The 23401-nt window shown below is 44.3% G+C and overlaps 1 protein-coding gene across 1 annotated transcript in view; it reads left to right on the plus strand.

Moving 5' to 3' along the window:
- The window catches only part of NCKAP1 (NCK associated protein 1), a 577107-nt gene that overhangs the window by 270019 nt on the left and 283687 nt on the right, over positions 1–23401 (plus strand). The window contains exon 14 of the mRNA XM_078680487.1: positions 2772–2853. Coding sequence (XP_078536613.1) covers positions 2772–2853 — 82 coding nt within the window. The remainder of the gene's footprint in view (positions 1–2771; positions 2854–23401) is intronic.

Below are 23401 nucleotides of genomic sequence, written 5' to 3' on the forward strand. Positions count from 1 at the left end.
GACTGATGCTTAGGTTTGTGATATATGTTGACCGGAGCCTGCTGCTGAGTGCTCTGGGAAGGAAAGGGCAAGGCTTCTACGGGACAGTAGGCCAGTAAATGGGAACGTTGGGTGCTACGTGCACTGTCTGGAGATGAATGCTTGCTGCGGTTTTTCAGGTGTCTGAGTGGGGACAGTCTTTGCTAACGAGTCTCTAATTGGTCCAAGCTACAGGTGTGCTGCACAGAATGTATTGTAATTAAAGTCCTCTGCATTTTGCAGCAGTAGTTGGCATAATCAATGATCCTTGGAGCACAACAGCGAAATCTCATGAAAATGTGCAGCACCTGCTGCTGCCCCCTGTACACCCTACACACTTCTCCTTAGCTTGGCTATAGAATAATGTTTTGGACCATATTTACATGCCCTGAAATGTATGACATACATTGCCAAAAAAGCTGACATACAAAGTGAAACTGCAAGTCCTGAAATGGAGCTATGTGCTGTTGGCTAAAATCTACTACTATTTGAAGGTGTAACCCACTGCAGCTCATTCAGTCCCAGTTAACCGCGCAGTTGGGCATTTCTGTGCACAAGGTGCAATCTTGCCTGGTAGCGGATTGATGTATTGTTTCGGTGCACAGTTATCACTACCTCCGTAGCCTAGCGAAGGTTACACACTGTTACGATAGTACTCTGACAGCCCACAAAGTATGTTAAAGACCTTATGTAGGCACATTGTGAGTGAGTGGGGAAGCAGTTTTTAGACTATTTCTGGGCTGGTGCAACCTTTATAAAACTGTTTCACAGCCATTAAATTTCAGGGAGCGGGTTGCAGGTCTTTCTCTTACATCACCCCCAAGACCTGGAGTGAACTCTCCCTCCATGTCAGACAAAGCCCGACACTGTAGCTATTCAGAAAGGATCTCTAGACCTGGCTCTGCGGATGACCACAGAGCTGCTCGCGCTCCCCCACGAGACCCTCGCAAGTGAGTAGCGCGTTCTAAAACTCCCTGATTGGTTGAAGAAAAAGGTCACAACTCGCAGTCTGGAGTATTCAGTGCGCATCACCAGTGAAATGTCTGACTCCTACAAAAGCCATTTCACAGGTACTGCAAATAGATGTCTGTTGGATCCGCGCAACGTTAGCATGGTATTTTGTCTACAACCGCAGTAGATAGTTAATTATGGGCAACATACTCATGGACAGACCGTAGCATATCTCCTAGAGTGAAATCTCCTCGGAGCCATCTTCCCGCAAGAAAGAGAAACAAGCATTTGCAGTGCAATAGGTCTCGCATTTACAAGAGTTTGAGCTATTGTCATTATAAATAACAATGCCTTTTATTTATGTTTTGAAAACCTGCAAGTGGTGCGTGAACACGCACTTTGTACTTATAGTCCTTGCTTGCGAGAAGCAAGCCTTGCAGTAAAAGAGGAGTGGTTACTGCCAGCCTTGCATCTCATAAGCAATGACTAGAAGTGCAAAGTGTGTGCTTACGCACCGTTTGCAGATTTTCAAAACACATTAATAAAAGGCATTGTCATTTATAATGCAAATAGCTCAAACTTAGCTAATACTAGACCTATTGCATTGCAAATGATTGTTTTCTTTACTTTTTGCCATGTTGCAACATGGCTAAGAAACTCTGCCAAAGCCAACAGTTCTCACATAGAGAGGACCTATTGGCTTTGTCAAATGATTCACACTTCACAGAGCGGTATTTTTTTAATGCTCCGTGCAATGGATGAATTGCAGCTAGAAAGAGCATGCTACATGTGCACCATCAGAGTCTCTTGAAAGCAAGATTCCTGCTGGTTATTTTTTGATGTTTTGGCTCATTACATCTTCGCACAATGCATTTATTTCAGGTTACAGATAGTGTAGTGAGTTAAACTATCGCCACTGAAACATGCAGTGATATGAAGGTCACATGTTTAAATCCCCATAAGGCCATCTGAGCCTTTCTTCCTTCTGAAGTCGGTAAATTGATTAACTAACTTTGGTAAAAGAAACACTTTTCGCTGGGCGAGACCTAAAAATGAACGAAGAGTCGAGGAGCTAAAAACTTGCTGGAAATGGGGGCAAGTGCAGTGAGGTCCCATTGTTGGACGAGGGGCCTCAGGAGTGGATGGGACTTGTGGTGCAAATGGGGTATGGCTTTCAAAATATGCGGTACACAAAAGAGGACAGTAAATTTTTACCAAAAAATGCAAGAATCATGTATGTGGGGAACATGCCCATACGGAGGATGGATGGACTTTAACATATTTGAGCCATGAAGGTGGGAGAGGTTTAATTCAATATCCCCCATGCATTTTACCGGACTCTAAATCCCAGAGTACTACATGGGGATAGGACATTGGTTCGGGAGAATCGGTCCTCTTTCGTTGTTGATTTGCCATATCCAATCAAATCAAACTTACCTGTTTAAAAATTATACCATGACAGATTGCGCAGACTTTACAAACAAGTTTATGAAGGCTGATGAAGGCATATCAAAATATGGTCTTGCAATTCTAAGGATTTGAATGTGTCTTATGCTTAAGGGACAGTTCCAAGATCAGCACTGCAGTGGTGTCGCCTTGCATTGATTAGTGAAGTTTATACTCTTTAACTTTATTTGTTACTGTACAGAAATTGCACATGCTCAGCTGTTATTTAATTGCTCCATTCATCCACTTTGAAGTTTATCTATCTTCGTTGGTTTTGCTTGTTAGCAGTTTCATGAAAACCTGAGAGTAGCTAAAAAAAAAAAGAAAAGTAATGCCATTTCTTTTTATATTTTCAGAATCTTTCAGTTTGCCCTGAAGATGAATCTATCATTATGTCCTCGTTTGTCAATACAATGACATCCTTAAGTGTAAAGCAAGGTAAGCCAGGTTTATGAAAATACCTCAAATGAGATAGCTTGGCAATTTGTTTTAGTCAAGGATACCAACATTTCTTTTTACGCTGTGGCTAGGGTTTTGTGAATATGAGAAATTGTTTCTAAACCCTGATCCTGTTGCAGTTCTCCTATAACATGCCATCAGAATGAAACCCAGGACATTTCAAAATACAGACTGAAAACCTGGCAATTGTGCCAATTAGATAGGATGAAACATCAAGCAACCCCATAATCAGCTTCTGTCTAAAGGTAGATCTTTTTGGCTGCTGGTACATGAGCCGTTTGTGTGAACCATGAGTAAAAGGAGAGAAATGCAGAACTGATAAATACTTTGTGGGTTCTTGTTTAAGCCTTACCCTAGTAATCCTCTGGTCATGGTCTAGTAATGTTAAAAAAAAATCATTTTACTCCAATTCATGCTGCCAACCAGTTTTTGTCCAAGATGACATACGTGAACTGCCCTAGTTAAAACTCAGGTGATATAAACCCCTTAGTAAGCTTAACTATCCACACTGGAGTAGTTGATTATTATTTAGTATGTGTCTACCAGAATTGATATATATATATTCCCCAGCGACGCAGACCCCCTCCTCTAGAAGCGGCTCTGTAGCAAGAAGGAAAGTTACAGGTACCGGCCTTCCTGTGAAGCTTCACGGAACAAGGTGCCACATTGGAAAGCCCCGGAGACAGAAACCAACAGAGCCCCCGGCCGCAGCGGAAGCATTGTCTCGCTGGGAGAAGGAGGCGTCCATTTTCCAGGCAGCTGAGTGAAGCTCAGAGGAGCAGGAGCGAGGCGACTGGAGTGAGCGGCAACTACGAACAGGTACGAGACAAGCCCGAGACAGTTCGGCCGGTGGGGAGGTGTGTACTGAAGTAACCCCAAACAAGATTGTTTAGTTTGGTCAAATGCAGCGAAAGCAGCGGGTGAAAACGGCAACAAGAGACAGAGTAAAAACAGCCACCATGTCAGCGGCAACAGTACGGAACCGAGAACGTGCAGCCGAGGGAATGTTCTCGGACGAGGCAACACGACCCAAAGCTAACAAACCAATTACCGGTGATAACACTACCGGGGAGACCGGATTAAGGGACAAATATAAGGCGCTTGAGAAACTCATACGAAGAGAAACAGCCAAATGGTGGGAGGCAAAATCGCTTCGCAGATATTTAGAAGTCAATCGCATACCTCGGGGACTCAGAATAATGATTGCCCCAAGCTACGACGCGCCGAATCCCATACTAATGGCAGAATGGGCAGAATGTAATCTAGATTGCTCCAGGAGATTGGTGGAACTATTGGTAAAACATGCAGAGAAAGATCGTGAGGAAATTCTCCCCAAAATTGAAAGCCTGCGTAGTGAGATCCAAGCGCTCAGTGACCCGCAAACACTTAAAGTAAAACTTGATGAAGAAATGGAACAGAGATTACAAAAAGAGGAGGAAAAAATAAAAATACGCAAAACGTACAAATTCAGAAGAGACAGAGGACTATGAAAACGGTAGAATATTTACGTTCTCAAGAAAATATGACACCATGAGAAAAAACGATGCCAACCAAGCAACCAAAATGTTAAAAGAACGGCACAACCCACGGAGGAGCCTGAGCCGGATATATTATCCACATCAGGATCTAGTGTTTACACAGAAAGTGGGTCCGAGGGGGGTGATGACACTGCCAATGCAACCAAACCTACCATGGGAGAAGAGCTGGAGTACATACGCCGCAGCAGGCGGGACACGCTCCGCTCCGCCACAGCGGTGCAACCGGCAAAAAACGGCGCACAAGGAGCAGGCGGGAAAGGAGGGCCGCCCAGAGGCAACGCGACAAAACGAGGAGGCTGGGGACGGGGAGCATGGAAAAGCAAACAAACAAAATAAATGCAAAAATGCCGAATGATCAACCAGATGCCAACACTATCATCAATTTGGCGCAAATAGATTTATCGGCAGCTGAGAAGCAACTTCTATCCCTGGGCCTCTCATACTGCCCCGAAACGAACGTCCAATATACAAGAACAAGGGCTGATGTCTTCCAATATATAAGAAAGTTAAAATTGAAAAAATTTCACAAATTGCATTCAACTGGCAAAACGAAACCCCATGTGGAAAAACGCAATGAGAAATCGAACTTAGTGGCTGGGGACTTTGAATTATTGGCAGCAGCACAAAGCATAATAAACACCCCCTTGAATTCGCAAAGCGACATGGAGTCACAACAAGGAGGAGGGTCTCCGCCTATATTTCCAATCCTAAATACTCAAGAGGTAAGGGGTATAGGAAATAAGAAGCCGGAAACACCCTTCAAGAAAAAATCTAAATTTGTACCGGTGATGATGAAGGATTCAATTGATGTATTTAATGATGTGGTGGTAGCACAAGTCAAAAAACTAAATGCAAAAATTCAAATGACTAAGATAAAGCGATCAAGTGAAGAAATAAAATATGGGTTATTGTTGGATAAATTGAAGAAGGAAAACAATGTTGTTATAAGAAATTCAGACAAGGGAGGAAACATTGTGCTGTGGCCTCTTTCACAATACCTAACTGAAGCCAACAGCCAGCTCAACGATACCCAATGTTACCATCACAGCTCTCCTATCAACTACAAACACATGCAGGATGACCTATGCAGTAAATTATTGGCATGGAAAAGTCTGGGGTTGTTAAACATGGAAGAATTTAAGTTTTAAAAAAAAGAACACCCTAGAACACCAGTTATTTATTTTGTACCAAAAGTACATAAGGACAAGGAAAAACCTCCCGGCAGACCTATCATTGCAGCATGTGACGGCCCTCTTGAGAACTTGTCCAAGTATATAGACTTTTTCTTGCAGGAGCATGTGCGAGGATTAGAATCATATGTGAGAGACACAGGAGACTTTTTACTAAAAATTGGCAAAGTTCAGTGGCAAGAAGGTTACTACCTAATAACGCTCGATGTCTCTTCATTGTATACTTGTATTAAGAATCTAGATGGGTTAAGAGCTGTGGAATACTTCCTTGCAAAAAGGTCAATTGAGTTTACCGAACACAACAAAATGCTGATGGACATGTTCATTTTTTGTTTAGAGCACAATTTTTTCCTTTTCAACAGATGTTTCGTCAGGTTCAGGGAGTTGCTATGGGGGCCAGCTTCTCCCCTAGTTATGCCTGTCTCTTTATGGGATGGTGGGAGGAGCTGGTCCTCAAAAAGCAATATCATGACACATGCAGGGACAAAATTGTATCCTGGCTGAGATATATAGATGACCTGATAATAGTTTGGAAAGGTACATTGGAAGAGGCGGAAGTCTTCATTGAATGCATCAATGAAAACAATGTAAACTTAAAGTTCACGTCCCACATCAGTAGTCATCAGGTATCCTTCCTTGACGTACTAGTAAATATAAAGCCCAGATTAATACCACACTATACAGAAAAGAAACAGATGGCAACACGTTGCTACATGCAATGAGTGCGCATCCCACACACCTTATAAACAGCATTCCCTACGGGGAAATGCTGAGGCTGCGTAGAATATGCAGTGATGAGGGGGAACTATGCAAACATCAACAAGAAAATAAGAACAGATTCCTAGATCGTGGTTATAGTGCCAAGACGATTAACACAGCAATCAGAAAATCAAGATTGCAATCAAGGGCAGATCTTCTGGAGGTAGCAGGTACCACGCCGGATAATGAGAAGGGAGGGGCGGAGGCATCAGTTGATACTCCCAGACTCATATTCACCTACAGTCGACAACATAGGGAATTGCGTAAAATCATACAACGCAATTGGCACATAATAAAAGATGACCCGGTAATAGGCAACTTTCTCCCCCAACATCCTGCAATAACATACAGGAAAGTAACTTCTATGGCAGATATCCTGGTGAAAAGCAGCCCAGAATACAAGGAGAATTCGGGACGGTCATTGGCCCGAAAGGGATTTTACAAATGCCCAAGTTGCAAAGCCTGCACACATGCTGTTAATAAAACCACATTTATGACAGCCTTTGGTTTGAAACCCCAGACAATAAAACATCATCTTACATGTAGGAGTGAGTATGTGGTTTACGTCTTACAGTGCAGTTGTAACCTACAGTACGTAGGAAGTACCAAGTTACCAGGCCACAAGAGAGTGCTACAACATATCAGGGCAATCAACAACAACGACCCCAGCTATCCGGTAGCACGGCATTTTCAGGAAACTCACGGGGGTAAACCCAAGGATCTGAAATACTTCCTCATAGATACTGTCCCAATACAGAGAAGAGGTGGGAACAGGGAGGCATTATTAAGGCGGTTAGAGACCCACTACATATTAATGTTAGACACCAAGCAACCAAATGGATTAAATATGAGTGAGGATCTCTATACTTATTTGGAATGACTGCCTTAGATCAGGTCTATTTACAAGGTATAAATGTGTCCACAAGGTACCCAGCTGGTAGCAAATACAGGAGGACTTATCTAAAAAATGTCAACATGTGAATTAATAATATCTGTTCCAAATGTTTTACCATTGTCTACATCAAGTACAATTATGAAATTAAATTTTTCTAAGCAATGAGATGGTACTTTTATACATTAGTAGTTTTATCTTTGAATGTATAATTAAGTTTTTTTACGACAATTTTTTAAGATGGTTTCTTAGGAGGGTATTTATGATGAGTTTAAATAAGTCTATGAATGAATTAATTATTACCGTGCCAAGACTCAATAATGGTGTAATTTATTGTGGGAATCATTCATGCGAAGAGAGGTTACAAAATCAACATCAAGGTAGCCCCCCAACAAAACTGTCTCAGAAACAGAAGTATGGACATTGAGTTTGGAGTTGTTGTAATGTTTGCAATACTAGATTGAAATCAATGTAGAATGTTAGGTGGTCACTAGGGTGACACTGCGCAATGCACTTTATGCACTTTTTCAGAATAACATTATGGTAAATAAATCTTTTTATCTTCTTTTTTTATTACAAGGGTTCTGGGGACACAAACTGTAATTGAAAAAAATGTTTAGACATACATAAATATCCTGGATATATTCGGTTCATTGGTATATGTAATATTGCCAGAAAACCAGGTACTGTTTACAGATAAATATGCTTGTTGAGCTGAAGGGCATTTCCATACAATCGAGAGATGTATTATAGATATTCGGACACAATGAAACAGTGTATTACACTATTATAACTGTGCCTGCCCGCAACTGTATTTAAACAGATATGATATAAATCAAATGTATTTTACCAATATTTTACTTGAACTTTATCTGTATTTCACAAGTATATCTACATCATCTTTTAAACAGTAATGAACAGTAGAAATAGGAAGTACAACAAGTATTTCTTCTATGTCGAAATTTTATGCACAGTCACTTTAAATAGAGGTGTGTCTCACGACATTGTTGTCATGTGATCAAGGCAGGGATCTGCCAAAACGCGTCGTGATGGCTGGTGGCACTCGTGAAATAAACTAAAATCAACACAGAATTGGGTCTGCCTCGTCTTACTTGCAAGTCCGTTGTGAAGTTGTGGTGGAGGCGAGCTTTTGAAGCCTACATACACATACATACACACACTCTCTCTCTCACTGAAAAACCCAAAGGTTAGGGGACGTTATAGTTTGGCTCAGATTTCACTCGTACAAAACCAGTGAAGTTCAATTCAGCACTTGAATGCTTATGACCTCGCATATTACATCATTCATGACATCTCAAATGGTATCACTCATGACATCATCCAGTATTTGATTGTTAAACATATATGCTAAGCTACTACAAAAGTTAAATTCATATTTTAGGTATACTACTAATGAAGTCAAAAAGTAGCTTTATTCGGTTTCAATTTAAGAATCCATAAAAGCACACAAGAAATACAATTACACATTTCATTTTTTTACATTAGATCGTCATATCCTTTATAAAAGAAAAAACAAAGTGCAGAACCGAAAAGCAGTTACTTCCAAGTATAAAATTAAGATTCAATTCATTGTCATCCTGAATCTCATCGCACTTTTTAAAAACATAGAAACAATATATGTAGTAAACTCATCCTCTAGCATTTGTAGTCTTAATAGGGTAGATCTGCATTGCCTCAAGCCCCACTTCTTGAATAATACAAATAAGTACTTTCTCCTAATCCAGCTATAGAATTTGCAAAGCAAAATGCAGTGTAACATTGATTGTTGGGATACATCGTCACAGGGGCACGGGATCAGTGACTTTGACCAGATGTTAACCTCAGGAAAGGTCATTAGTCTGTAAAAGCTCCCCCCCCATAAACGGGTTAACCGCATCCGCGTAAAACTACTTGGTGTGAGCATTAGGTATTTCTGTAGGCGGGGGCCATCTAGGATTAGTTGATTTCGCATTACCGAAGCCTTCTTACCCTCCAACTGCCATCTAGTATTTTCCAGGTGGGTAAGACAGATTTCCTCCAACTTTTTCCTCGAGATTACAGAGATACTGGTGGCCAATATCTGTTAAGAAGTGTTTTACATATTTGAACCACTCTATTTGAGCGCTACCCTGAAGGTTCATACAATCCTGAATAGTGTCCCTGTTCAATTCTGTCTCCTTAGAAACCCATACCTTATGCCACAGCAGAATTGGGCTCACCTTAATGAGATCTGATATATAGGAAATGCCCAACTCTTTGTTGCAGACTAAAGTTGAAGTAGACTTGGGAACCGCCAATAAATAGCGGAGGAAAGCGTTTTCACACTTCTGTATCTCAGTAGTGTTGGTGATCCTCCAAATCCCGGCTCCATAAATCCCCGTGGACACGCACTTAGCCTTATAGATGTCCAACAGGATTTTCGTCTGTCGACCCCCAAGCTTAATTGCAAAATTACGCACAGCACCAATAGCACTGGAGAATGCTAAGTTTCTCGTGTTCGCTGCTGCATCCCAAGTCTCTTTATGATCAAAATGTATCCCTAAATAGGAAAAAGTTTTAGTGGAGTCAATTTTAGAACCAGACAAAAAAATATTAGTTGACCTTGCTCTTTTTGGAGCAAGACATACTAAAGGTTTTACTGATATTGACTTTTAGGCCTCTCGCACTCATGTAATCTGCAAAGGAATTAAGAGATCTCTGGAGCCCCAGTTGAGTCCGTGCAATGATGACCGCGTCATCCGCGTACAGCAGGATTGGTGCTGACATTCCTTTTATTTGTGGGTAGTCTTTCCTATTTTCTATTAAATGGGATGCAACGCTATTGATGTATAAATTAAATAAAAAAGGTGCAAGTATGCATCCCTGTCGGACTCCTTTTTTTATAGAAAATTTGAAAGTGCACTCACCCTTACTGCCAAAACGGACCTTAGCACCCGCCCCCCGATATAATTCCTTGATAAAATTTAAGAGACCCATGTCTATGCCTAACTGAGAAAGTATGTCCCATAATATTTCATGGCTTACGCAGTCGAAAGCAGAGCTTAAGTCCATGAAAGTCAGGAATAGTTGATCTCCCTTTGCCACCACGTATTTACCAATAATAACAGCTAGATTTAGGCCTTGCTCTACAGTGCCTAGTCCCTCTTTAAATCCATATTGATATTTCGAAAGAACGCCCATATCTTCCGCCCACATCTGGAGTCTGTTTAAAATGACCCTTCCGGCCACCTTCATCAATGAATCTAATAATGAAATGGGCCTATAACATTTTGGGTCATTGCGATCCCCCTTTTTAAAGATGGGGATCACAATTGCTTCTTGCCAAGTTGGAATGAACCCTGTTTTATTGCAGCAATTTAGAACGTTGGTCAGAAGGGGAGCCCATAAGTTAGGATTTGATTTAAAAATATCCACGGGTACCCCATCAGGGCCCGCGGCCTTTCTCCCCGAACTCTATAATATAGCCATTTCGACCTCACGTAATTCAAAATTAACATCCAATGGGAATAAGTCCAAATTACTATTATCCTCCTCACCCCCTGACTCCGCCTGTGTATTCCCTAATAGGTAATCCTTATTATATAATCCAGTAAAATAATTTACCCAAGTGGATTCCTCTATTGCCAATTCTATGCGGTCTGCTTGCCTATCAGCGAAGAAAGGGGCGTTCACCGCCTTCCAGAAGCTGATGGTATCCTTTCGGAGGGCAGCTTCATGTAAGGTGTCCCATGCTTCCTGCTTTATATCCTTTTTTCTTTTCTTTATAGCAGCATAGTAAAGCCTCCTAGCGTTTTGTATCTCAGCACTGCTTTTGGGGACTCTTTTAAGTGCTGTTTTTAAAGTTGTGTGCGCTTTGCTACCATCCCTCAGCTCTATCTCCCTGTCGTTTCTTTTCCGATCCCGTCAGGGATTGTTTAATCTCCTCCGTAATATTAATAAAAGCTGGCATAACGGCATCCAGATTACATGATTCTGTGAGACAAACCATGAAATCCTCTAACTTACATGTAATTAATTTCTCTAGGAAGAGTGTTGGCTCAATTTTTACTCCATTTTATGGCGTAGCCATTTCTTTTTGCTAGGTTTAACCTATAGCAATACAAATTATTTACCAATGCCTCCTTATCATTGTTCACCCGTTCTGAAGTCAGCCAGATTTTGAGAAAAACTATTTGAGACCATGACAAAATCAATAAACGAATTACACCCCCTGCCATTGTAAGTGGGTTTAAAACTGACCGGTGGCGTACATAGTTCGTTTCCAAAACCCAGGTCCATTTCGAACAACAAGTTATGTACCAAATTCCCAACTGGTGTGTGTGAAAAATGGGTACAGGGTTCTCCTTTAATGTTAACTAGACCACACCTGCTAGTATAGGCGTTTGGACACAAAGAACAATTAAAATCCCCCATCCATAGAGCATGGTTTCCTGAAGGACAATCCCCACTACTACTAATGAGTGATACTACTTATGTGAGTGGCTGTGTGTATCCGTGTGTGAGTGGGTGTCCGAGTGACTGTATGGTTGTGCGAGTGGTTGTGTGAGTGACCGTCTGGGTGTATAAGAGAGTGAGTGGGTTTGTCGGTGGCTGTATGGATGAGTGACTGGCTGCATGGGTGAGTGAGTGGGTGTGTGAGTAACTAGGTGTGTGGTTGGGGTCTGAATGGCTGTATGGATGAGTGACTGGGTGTGTAAGGGTGAATGACTGGCTGTTTAAGTGGGTGTTTCATTAAGTGAGTTGGTTTGTGCTTGTAGGAAAGAGCCCCTTTTTGACGTGGTCATCCCCACTTTTTGCCTGGTAATTGATTTGATTTCGACTGGTAGTACACTGTGTTCCTGCTAACCAGATCCCAATGCCAGATCTTTTTCCCAAAAACTGTACAATTGTACCCCCAAATGGCAATACCTTTACATCTCTCTATAAGTCCCTAGTGAATGATACACTTGGTACATAGGGCCTTAGGTTCCAAAGAAGATCCCTAAGGGCTGCAGAATGAATTGTGGCACTTTAAGGGACCCCTCACCAAACTCATGCAAGGCTGCCGGTGCAGAGAAAAGTGAAAACACAACATGACACACATCCCTGTGTGCAATGCCCCCTAACACTTGCATGTAATATTTGTGAGTGACCCTTACAGCAGGACTTACAGCCCTGAAGCAGGGTGCCGTATATTACATATGAGGACATATCTGCATGAGTAAATATGGGTACCATGAGTAACAAAGGCCCTTTGCCCACCAAACCCACTCAAACGATCAAAAAGCTATTGGGCCACCACTGCCAATAGGCCATGGTAGGCACTGAAGCTCTGATTCCAACGCCTGCCTCCCGGCTTGGCACTGAAACAGCAAGTCAGGCCTTCCGGCTTGTGCTGGGGTTGAGATGATACGCCTTCGGTTCTGAAACATTCTGGATCCAAAGAGAAAAAGGACAAATCCAGCTCGGCACTGAAAACGTTGGTGCCAAAACATAAAGAACCTCCTTTAAAGCAACCCAAGCCTATTTTAGAGACACTGAAACAAAAGCTGGATCCAAGTAGAAGAAAATGTATTTAAATCCTGACACTGGCCGCATTTCAGCTAATCCAACAGTACCATCTTCCAAGAGGAAAATAGACACTGAATATAAGATTTCCCTCAAGAAGAAATAGGACATGGCTACTAGTCCTTTTAACATTCCTCAAACACCACCGCCTTCTTCACCAGTACCTATTATACCAGCTTCAGACCCTTTACACATCACACCACCGGGTTCTTCAAATACAAATCCTGATATAGTGGATGATGATGACCCCTATAATCAGCCACCACCTGATCCGTGGCATGACTACAATATAGACCCACCTGTATACACAGACACAGCTCTATTTCCAGCTAACCCGTCCCCACCTAATGATAATACTGCATATCAGGAGTTGATTGCTAGGGCAGTCACTTACCATGGGGGCCACTTTAAATAAAGAAGTACTAAAAGAGGATTTCCTATTTGAAACCTTAAGAAACACACACAAAATATCACAATCCTTGCCTATGTTAAAAGGTATGATGAGAAATGCTGAGAATATTTTTAAGGATCCAGTAAGAGCACCTATCCTAACAGCTAGGGTGTACACAAAATATAAACCCCCTCCATCTGACCCCATTTTTATTAAGGGCAGGTTGCCTTTAGATTCTTTAGTTGTTTCCAACGCCCATAAAAGGGCAAATTCATAAACCTCAGGGGAGGCACCACCTCCTGATAAAGATTAAAAATGAATAGCTGCCTCAAAGAAAAGAGTAGCTGCTCAATCAGCCAATCATTGGTGCATATCCAATACACAAGGTCTATTGGGTAGGTATGATAGGGCACACTGGGATGAGATGGACAAACTATTACAATATTCGAAAAGAACACTGGAATAAGGGGAAAGAAATAGTGCAGGAAGGCAAGCTGATCTCCAAGTCGTCCATCAGATGTGTGTTGGATGCTGCAGATACTGCAGCTAGAGGAGGCAATACCAGCATTTTACTCAGGAGACATGCATTGCTCAGAATTTCTGATTTCAAACCAGAGGTTCAACTAACTATTCGTAATGAACTATAACTAACTATTCGTAATGAACTATTTGATAAGGAACACCTCTTTAGGCCTCAGACCAATCGTTGGAGAAAATGAAAAAGGACATAAATGGCAAAATCAATGTGAGCACTTCAGTCTCCTAATAGAGATTTCCTTTGTTGCTATTTCTACAGAGGGGGCTCCAAGACTAATACCACAGAGGCCAGCGCATCTTTGTATAAAACACAAACACAATCTTCCCCCTACAGAGGATTTTATAAAGGTGGATATAGATGTAACAACTTTAAAGGAAGAGGTAGAGGTATACCAACACGCACCTTTCCATCCACTAACAAACAATGACTTGATACAACTTCCCCCAATCATTCATCACCTGTCAGGGGAAGATTACAACAGTTTCTCCCCATTTGGCAATCAAAAACAGACAAATGGGTGTTGGACATTATCCAACATGATTATTGCCTGGAGCTCATAAGCAACCCACCTAACATTCCACCTCGTATTCACAAACTGTCTTTAGAACACCAACATCTGCTCAAACAAGAGGTACAAGCTTTTCTTACAAAAGAAGCTATAGAGCCCGTCCCATTACAACAACAAGGATCAGGGGTCTAGTCACTATACTTCCTAATTCCCAAAAGGGATGGTTCATTAAGGCTAATCTTAGTTCTCAGGCCATTAAACCTATACATATTATTAGAACACTTCCATATGGTCATACTGCAACAATGTCCTATGTACAAAAACACTTTGCAGCTGTCACGCCTCTCTCAGACCATTTGGCGATGGGCAATTCATCACAAGATTCAGCTCCTGGCAGAACACCTTCCAGTTCCAGACACAGACAACATCTTTGCCGATCTCCTCAGCAGAATAAAATAACAAGTACATAAATTGGAACTTCACTCACAAGTTCTCTTTTCAATAATGGGGATTCCCAAGTTCTCTTTTCAATAATGGGGATTCCCGCAAATAGACCTCTTTTCCTTAGCAGAGAACTCAAAATGCCCAGACTTCGCCTCCAGGTTCCCTCACCTCTATCCATAGGCAATACCCTGTGGATCAGTTGGTCAGGGACATTTGCTCATGCTTTTCCTCCTCTCCCTGTCCTTCCATTTCTGGTTCAGAAACTCAGGCAGGCCTCTCTCACACTGATTCTGGTGGGTCCCACATGTGCTTGTCGACAATGGTTCACCATTCTATTAGAACTCTCAATAGTTCCACATCAGAAGCTTCACATAACTTCAAATTTTCTCGCACAGAACCATGGAGAAATCAGACAACAAGCTCCACGGAACTCAACCTAGCGATTTGGCTCCTGAAGTCAGAGTTTGGATATTTATATCTACCACCAAATTGTATGACAATTCTTGAAGAAGCAAGAAAATCCACCACTAGAGCGTGTTATGCAGCAAAGTGGAAATACGTTTGTGATATATTGTCATAATAACACAATTGATCCACTACATGCATCCATACAAAATATTATGTATCTTTGGCTTCTACAGTGGGCAGGCCTTGCCTACACATTCCTTTGATTATACCTCGCAGCAGTAGTTTCATATCTTTAAAACAGACATGTTCGAGGCATGTGGGCTGCTGAATTCATATCTATAGCATAGATCGCCGCCTAGTGTTGGGTCTGGATGATTGCACATTGTTGTCCTGGAAGAGTCTTCGAAGTATCACGAGATAGGTGGCTCCTCCCCTGGACTACAGTGCACATGGGCATCGACTCCACCCCCAGATTGTTTTTTTCCGCCATTGGGTTCGGATGCCTATTTGATCACTCCAGTTCGGATTCGATAAAAACTTTCTTTTCGGCCCAAAGGCCTTTCCTATATCGTCGGTATTGTCTTGCGTTCGGTGCCTAGCTCTGTTCCGGCTCAGTTCCCGAGTCGGACATCCATAGGAGTCGCGTGGCTCTTCGGTGCTCGAGGCCCAGTCAACGCAACAAGACTTATTCGACGACACATCATGGAACGGAGCCCGTTCAAGAGGTGCCCCGTGTGCAACTCCAAGTATCCCCACATCGACGTCCACCCGGTGTGCAACAAGTGCCTGTCGCCGGACCACGATGAAGCCAACTGTATGGCTTGTTCTCGTTTTCGCTCCAAGAAGACGATTCGACTTCGGCGCGTGGCGCGCCAAGAGGCCCAGCAGACGGCACCTGCCCCGGTGAACATTTTGGATACCGAGGGAGAAGAGGCGGACGAGCAGGAGGATCAAGAGCCGATTTCAAATCCAGCGGCAGAGATCGACTCCAACTACGACGCAGACGTAGAAATGCTCGATACAGAAGACGTCGTCGACGAGGTAGGAGACGACGATGAGGCCTATGGGGCCACAGAAGATAGCTCAGGCGAAGAGCTATGCCCCGTTCAGACAATAACTAAGGCTCAGGTCAAGGGATCGCCACATGGCCTTACCCAAGATCTTGCACCTAGATCCACGGTCTCGCCTCCGGGCCCGGCTACGGACACTAATCAAATCGAAACCGAAAGAAAAAGCTTCGGTCTCGACAGACACTTCTACGGAGCCGCCATTGCTCAAATCGAAACCGAAAGTGAAAGCTTCGGTCTCGACAAAACAGAAACTAACAGAGGCGCCGTCGAAACAGAAAGCGCCTGTCGCCTTGGTCAGCTCCACGTCTTCGGCCCTGTCGGCGCAGACGAAGCCAAAGAAGGTTGTCGAACAGGTAAAGTCGCTCATGGGCGTCGAGCCGAAGGATGGAGCACCGAAAGCGCTTGTCAAGGCCGCCGACCCGAAGCCGTCGACGCCGAAGACCGTCGACACGGACAAAGGACTCGGAGCTCCAAAAGCTGTTGATCCTGCCCGTCGGCCGGACAAGGCCAAAAGTACTGCTACCCTCGAGGCCGCACATGGTGGTGGCTCGAGTGCACCTGTTGGCTTGTAGAAACCGCCCGCATCCTTCACGAAGCAGGTGTCGGACTCGTTGCAGCGCATTAAGGACAAGGCTTCCGCGGTCGGTCCAAAGGATACTTCCACCCCGAAGCCTGCCGCCAAAGCGCAAAAGTCGACGGCGCCGATTCAGTTCACGCTGCCGCCAAAAGTGGCGCCGAAGGCGTTCGCTCCCCAAAAGGTCGTCGAGGCCTCCATGAAGGAATCCATGGGACCGAAGCCTACCCCTGCGGTTGTGGGCACAAAGCATCGACAACCCCTACTGGAAGAGCAGTCGGAACAATTTATCGACGCCAACACCGGTAAACTTTCCATCTACAAGCGAAAGATCACACCGGCACAGCCTATGGAGTCCTACACAATTCCTTTGAAGAAGAAAAAGGATTCCACAGATTCCCCAGTTCTTGTTGAACTAATTAATCCACGTGCTCAGGACACTGGTCCAATCTCGCCCAATTACTCGGATGTGGAGGCTGGGGAAGGTGACTATGATGAATACAACTACCCTGCCGACACTGATCCAGAGGATCAGCATGGCACATGGGTGGATGCTGCGGACCCAGGGGATCCACAAACTGCCCCGGACACTCAAGTGTATACTGTCAAAACCTCCCCTACTGAGGATTCTGCGGCATTTAATGCGCTTATTGAGAGGGCAGCCAAGAATTATGACGTCCAGCTTCATGCTGACCCTATTGAAGTGGACTTTCTGTTTGACACCTTTTCCACCTCTGAAAAGACCGTGAAGACTCTACCAATGCTAAAGGGTGTCTTAAAACATACTGCAGACATTTTTAAAGAACCCACACGTGCCAGAGTTATAAACCCCAGAACTGAAAAAAAATACAAGCCGGCACCTGGCGACCCTACCTACATCAAGGGCCAGTTGCCGTTGGACTCTCTAGTTGTTTCTAATGCCCGGAAAATGGCAAATTCACAAACTCCTCCCCCTGACAAGGAATCTAAGGTGCTAGAGGCATCAGGGAAGAGGGTGGCGGCTCAAGCGGCCAATATCTGGCGCATTTCTAACACGCAGGCATTCTTGGCCAGATATGACAGGGCACATTATGATACACTTGAAACCCTGTTACAACACTTGCCAGATGAATATAAGGAGGCAGCAGAGATGCTCATTCAGGAAGGGAAACTCATCTCAAATGCTTCTATTAAGTGTGCACTGGACGCAGCGGACACCGCGGCCAGAGCCATTAACACCAGTGTAATGTTGCGGCGTCAGGCCTGGCTCAGAATCTCCGGGTTCAAGCTGGAGATACAAACCACCATCCTAAATCAGCCTGTCAACCCTGATCACTTATTTGGACCTGAGGTGGACACCACCCTGGAAAAAATCAAAAAGGACACCGAGACTGCAAAGTCTATGGGGGCTCTCCAGTCCCAGCAGTTCAGGGGTAGTACTTTTCGTCGCTCAAGCAATAGAGGTGTCTCCAGAGGCCAGATGTCCCAGCAAACACAGTACACTAAAAGTGGTGCACAAACCTCATACAACAAACAGAGTAGAGGTGGCTATCGCGGAAACAGCACCAAGGGCAGAGGTCGTGGAAACAACAACTCACGATTCTCCGCCGCCAACAAACAGTGACGCCTTGTCACTGCCCCCCGACCATACAACACCAGTCGGGGGGAGACTCAAACAGTTCCTGCCAGTCTGGACATCCATCACCACAGACAGGTGGGTCAGAAAGCTCATCCAGTACGGTTATTGTCTGGAGTTAACATCCACTCCACCCAACATCCCCCCAAAACACCGTCCTAAGTCCACAGAGCATTTGCACTTATTGCTGCAAGAGGTGCTCGTCATGCTGCAAAAAGGGGCAATCGAGCTCGTACCTGTGGAACAAAGAGGCTCAGGAGTGTACTCCCTGTACTTCTTGATCCCAAAGAAAGACGGGTCCCTCCGACCCATACTGGACCTCAGGCCCCTAAACCAGTACATTCTCTCAGAACACTTTCATATGCTCACGCTGCAGCAGGTTCTTCCGTTGCTCAATCAGGGGGACTTCCTCGCAACATTAGATCTAAAAGATGCATATTTTCACATTCCACTACATCCGTCGCACAGAAAATACCTCAGATTCACCATTCAGAATCAGCATTACCAATTCAAGGTCCTCCCTTTCGGAGTGACCACAGTGCCCAGGGTGTTCACAAAGTGCCTGGCGACAGTGGCTGCGCACCTCAGGAGGCAAAAGGTTCACGTCTACCCTTATCTAGACGACTGGCTTGTCCAAGCAAAGTCGGCCCAGCAGTGCGCTGCCAACATGTCCCACACCATTCACCTTCTTCACGATCTAGGATTCTCACTAAATTATCCAAAGTCACACCTTCAACCAGCCCATGTGCGGCAGTATCTGGGCGCGAAGATGGATACTCTGGCGGCCACAGCGCAGCCGAATTCTGTGAGGATCAACAGCATTCAATTGCTAATACAGAAATTCAGACCGCAACACTCGCTCCCAGCACGAGTGTTCATGCAGTTGATAGGCATGATGGCCTCCTGCATCTTCATAGTCCCGCACGCGAGACTACATATGCGTCCGCTTCAAGAGTTCTTGGCACGTCAGTGGAATCAGGCTCACGGACAGTTGAAAGACCTAGTGTTGGTGACCGGTCGTGCATACAACTCTCTGCATTGGTGGAATTCACACAACCTTTGCAAGGGCTGACCGTTCCACGAGCCTGTTCCACAGATCATCCTAACAACGGACGCTTCTCTCCAGGGTTGGGGGGCTCATGTACTCCACTACACAGTGCAGGGACTATGGACGACGCAGCAAAGGAAGATGCACATCAACCACCTAGAGCTGATGGCAGTCTTCATGGCAATGAAGGCATTCAAGGTACATCTGTGCAACAAAGTCGTGTTGATCCGGACGGACAACATGACGGCCATGTACTACATTCAGAAGCAGGGAGGTACACACTCTCCACAGTTGTCTCATCTGGCTCAGAGCATGTGGAAGTGGGCCATTCAGAGGAACATCTTCCTCATGGCGGAACACCTCCCAGGCAAGGACAATCAGATGGCGGATCTGCTCAGCAGGTACAGCCACCAAATGCACGAGTGGGAGATACATCCATCAGTACTCCACCCGTACTTCCAGCAGTGGGGTCATCCAGAGATAGACCTGTTCGCCACAAGGGAAAACGCCAAATGCCAAAGCTTTGCCGCCAGGTTCCCGCACCCACAGTCGCAGGGCAATGCGATATGGATGAACTGGTCAGGCAAATTTGCGTACGCTTTTCCCCCAGCACCTCTAATACCGCTGGTGGCACGAAAGCTAAAGCAACACTCGATGACGCTCATCCTGGTTGCTCCAACGTGGGCACGCCAACCATGGTACACCACGTTTCTAGAACTTTCCGTGGTACCGGATCAAAGGCTGCACCTCACACCCAGACTTTTGACGCAGAGCCATGGCGACATTCAGCACCCAGATCCGCAACAGCTCAACCTGGCGATCTGGCTCCTGAGGTCTTAGAATTTGGCTACCTCAACTTGCCTCCCGACTGCATGGATATAATACGGGAGGCAAGAAAGCCCACCACCAGAGCATGCTATGCGGCGAAATGGAAGCGGTTTGTCATTTATTATGCAGACCACAACATCAACCCGCTTGACGCGTCTACGCACAACATCATTTGTTATCTGTTACATCTTTACCAATGCAATCTGGCATATGCTTCCATTCGAATACATTTATCCGCCATAGCGGCTTATCTCCAAAACAGGCAGCATCTCTCCCTTTTCATAGTGCCTCCCATTAAAGCTTTTCTAGAGGGGCTCAAACGCGTCATTCCTCCCAGGGCCCCGCCTGCTCCTGAATGGAATCTTAATGTGGTCCTCACCCGACTAATGGGTCCACCTTTCGAGCCTCTACATTCTTGCGAGATTCAGTTCTTAACATGGAAAGTGGCTTTCCTGATAGCCATTACGTCACTGCGACGTGTTAGTGAGCTCCATGCGCTCACTGTACAAGAGCCATTCATACAAATTCACTCCAACCGGGTGGTGCTGCGCACTAACCCTAGATTTCCTCCAAAGGTGGTTTCACAGTTCCATGTCAATCAAACTATTAAACTGCCTGTGTTCTTCCAAAATCCTGAGTCAGTGGCAGAAAAAATGCTCCACACTCTTGACGTCAAAAGGGCTTTGATGTACTACATTGATAGGACCAAAGATTTTAGGAAGACGAAACAACTCTTTGTTGCCTTTTCCGCACAACACAAGGGCAACCCCATTTCCAAAGCAGGTATAGCCAGGTGGATCGTTAAGTGTATTCAAATTTGCTATCCCAAGGCTAAGCGCACTTTAACGATCCCCCCAAGAGCCCACTCCACCCGCAAGCTGGGGGCCTCCATGGCTTTCCTTGGAAATATCCCTTTAGAAGACATTTGTAGAGCAGCCACATGGTCTACCCCACACACATTTATAAAACACTACTGTTTAGATGTGCACTCCAAGCAGCTGTAGGGAAGGCTGTTCTAAAAACACTTTTTCAAACGTCTGCAGCTGGCACAGGCGGCCGCCGCTAATGGAGGGACTGCTGTATATTCTATGCTATAGATATGAATTCAGCAGCCCACATGCCTCGAACTGAATATGCTACTTACCAGTATGCATCTGTTCTTGGCATGTAGGGCTGCTGACATTCATTTCGCCCACCCTCCTCCCTGGCGCCTGTAGCGGCTGCAGAATTTACACTTACTCTTAGCATGGTCATCGCTCACACTGTTACACTCCATCTTCGCCACAATGGCTAAAAACAATCTGGGGATGGAGCCGATGCCCATGCGCACTGTAGTCCAGGGGAGGAGCCACCTATCTCGTGATACTTCGAAGACTCTTCCAGGACAACAATGTGCAATCATCCGGACCCAACACTAGGCGGCGATCTATGCTATAGATATGAATGTCAGCAGCCCTACATGCCAAGAACAGATGCATACTGGTAAGTAGCATATTCATTATCCCTATTCAAAGTTCCAGTAATTAAAGCCTTTATGGAAGGGCTTAAAAGAATAATACCAGCTAGTGTACCACCTGCACATATCTGGAACCGTAACATTGATATCACAAAGCTTATGGGTCCACCTTTTGAACCTGCACACTACTGTCATTTACATTTTCTTTGATGCAAGTCGCATTTCTCATTGCTGTCATTTCACTAAGATGTGTTGGTGAGCTGCAGGCATTAAGCTTAGAAGAACCCTTCTTGCAACTTTAGAGTAGTTCTTCGTACAAACCCAAAATTCCTTCCAAAAGTGGTTTCTGCTTGTCATATTAACCAATCATTTGAGTTACCTGTGTTCTTCTCTCAACCTGATTAACAGAAAGACTCTACATACACTTGATGTCAAAAGAGCACTATTCTATTAATAGAACAAAAGAGTTTTGGAAAACAAAACAACTTTTTGTTGCTTTTGCTCCACCTTATAAAGAGAATCCTATCTCTAAATCCACTATTTCTAGATGAATTGTTAAATGTATTCAAACTTGCTATGTTAAAGCTAAAAAAGCTTTTACTTTACCTCCTAGAGCACATTCTGTTTGCAACATAGGTGCATCTATGGCCTTTTTAGGCAACATAGCTGGCATATGTATTGCAGCTATATGGTCTACACCACACACATTCACCAAACATTACATGGATGTATTAGCACGTCAACAAGCTAATATAGGACAAGCAGTGCTAAAAACACTTTTTTAAACAACTGCAACACCCACTTGTTAGCCACCACTTCGGGAGAATACTGCTATACAGTCTATGCAAAGCATGTTTATCTGCCGCACACATGCTTCGAACAGATTGTCACTTACCCTGTAAACATCTCTTCTTGGCATTTAGATCTGTAGATTCACACTCCTTCCTGGATACCGGTGGTTGTTGCAGTTCTTATTATTCACATTACATACACATGAACATCTCTATAATATGCTTACTTACTCCATTCTCACCTTCTTGCTGGAAAACAATCTAACAATGGAGTCGACGCTCATGCACATTATCACTGAAAGGCTGGAAAAGACTTCTGAGAAGAAAAACAATTTGCAAACATCTGGACCCAACATTAGATGGCAGGAGTATGCCAAGCATGTGAATCTACATCTCTACATGCTAAGAACAGATGCTTACAGGGTAAGTAACATAATTTTAGAGTGAAAGCTCAGTGTTGACTTTAAATAGATTGAGTTGGATAGAGCGCCTAACACTGAAATTGCCCTAGATTTAACTGAAACGGAAATGATCTACAGAGCAATTGTCCAGAAGTTCAGGAGGAACCACATTTTCTCTGTTTTACTGTGCAGACTCTTTTTACATGTTCACACAATGTCTAATAGATGAAAAACTGGTAGGGAAAGCTGGACTAATCACTTGCTGCATCTTTATAGTTTTCATTTGGCAAGAATGTGCAACGACACAGTTCCCTCTTGAACCCCACCCCACAACTGCTTTTTTTTAGGTCTCGCTGGCGTTGCAGCGCGAAGCGTTGCCGTCAACGAGACTTAGAGTCGCCGTGTTTCCTCGCAAGGGAGACAGACCTGGGCACGAGCCGATTCAGTTCTGGGCACGAGCCGATTCAGGTCTGTGAACTTGCTTCACAGTGGAACAGCTTGTGCGCGTTAATGCACAGCACGTCAGGCG

The sequence above is a fragment of the Lissotriton helveticus genome, chromosome 3_1 (genome assembly GCF_964261635.1).
Source record: "Lissotriton helveticus chromosome 3_1, aLisHel1.1, whole genome shotgun sequence".
Classification (NCBI taxonomy): Eukaryota; Metazoa; Chordata; class Amphibia; order Caudata; family Salamandridae; genus Lissotriton; species Lissotriton helveticus.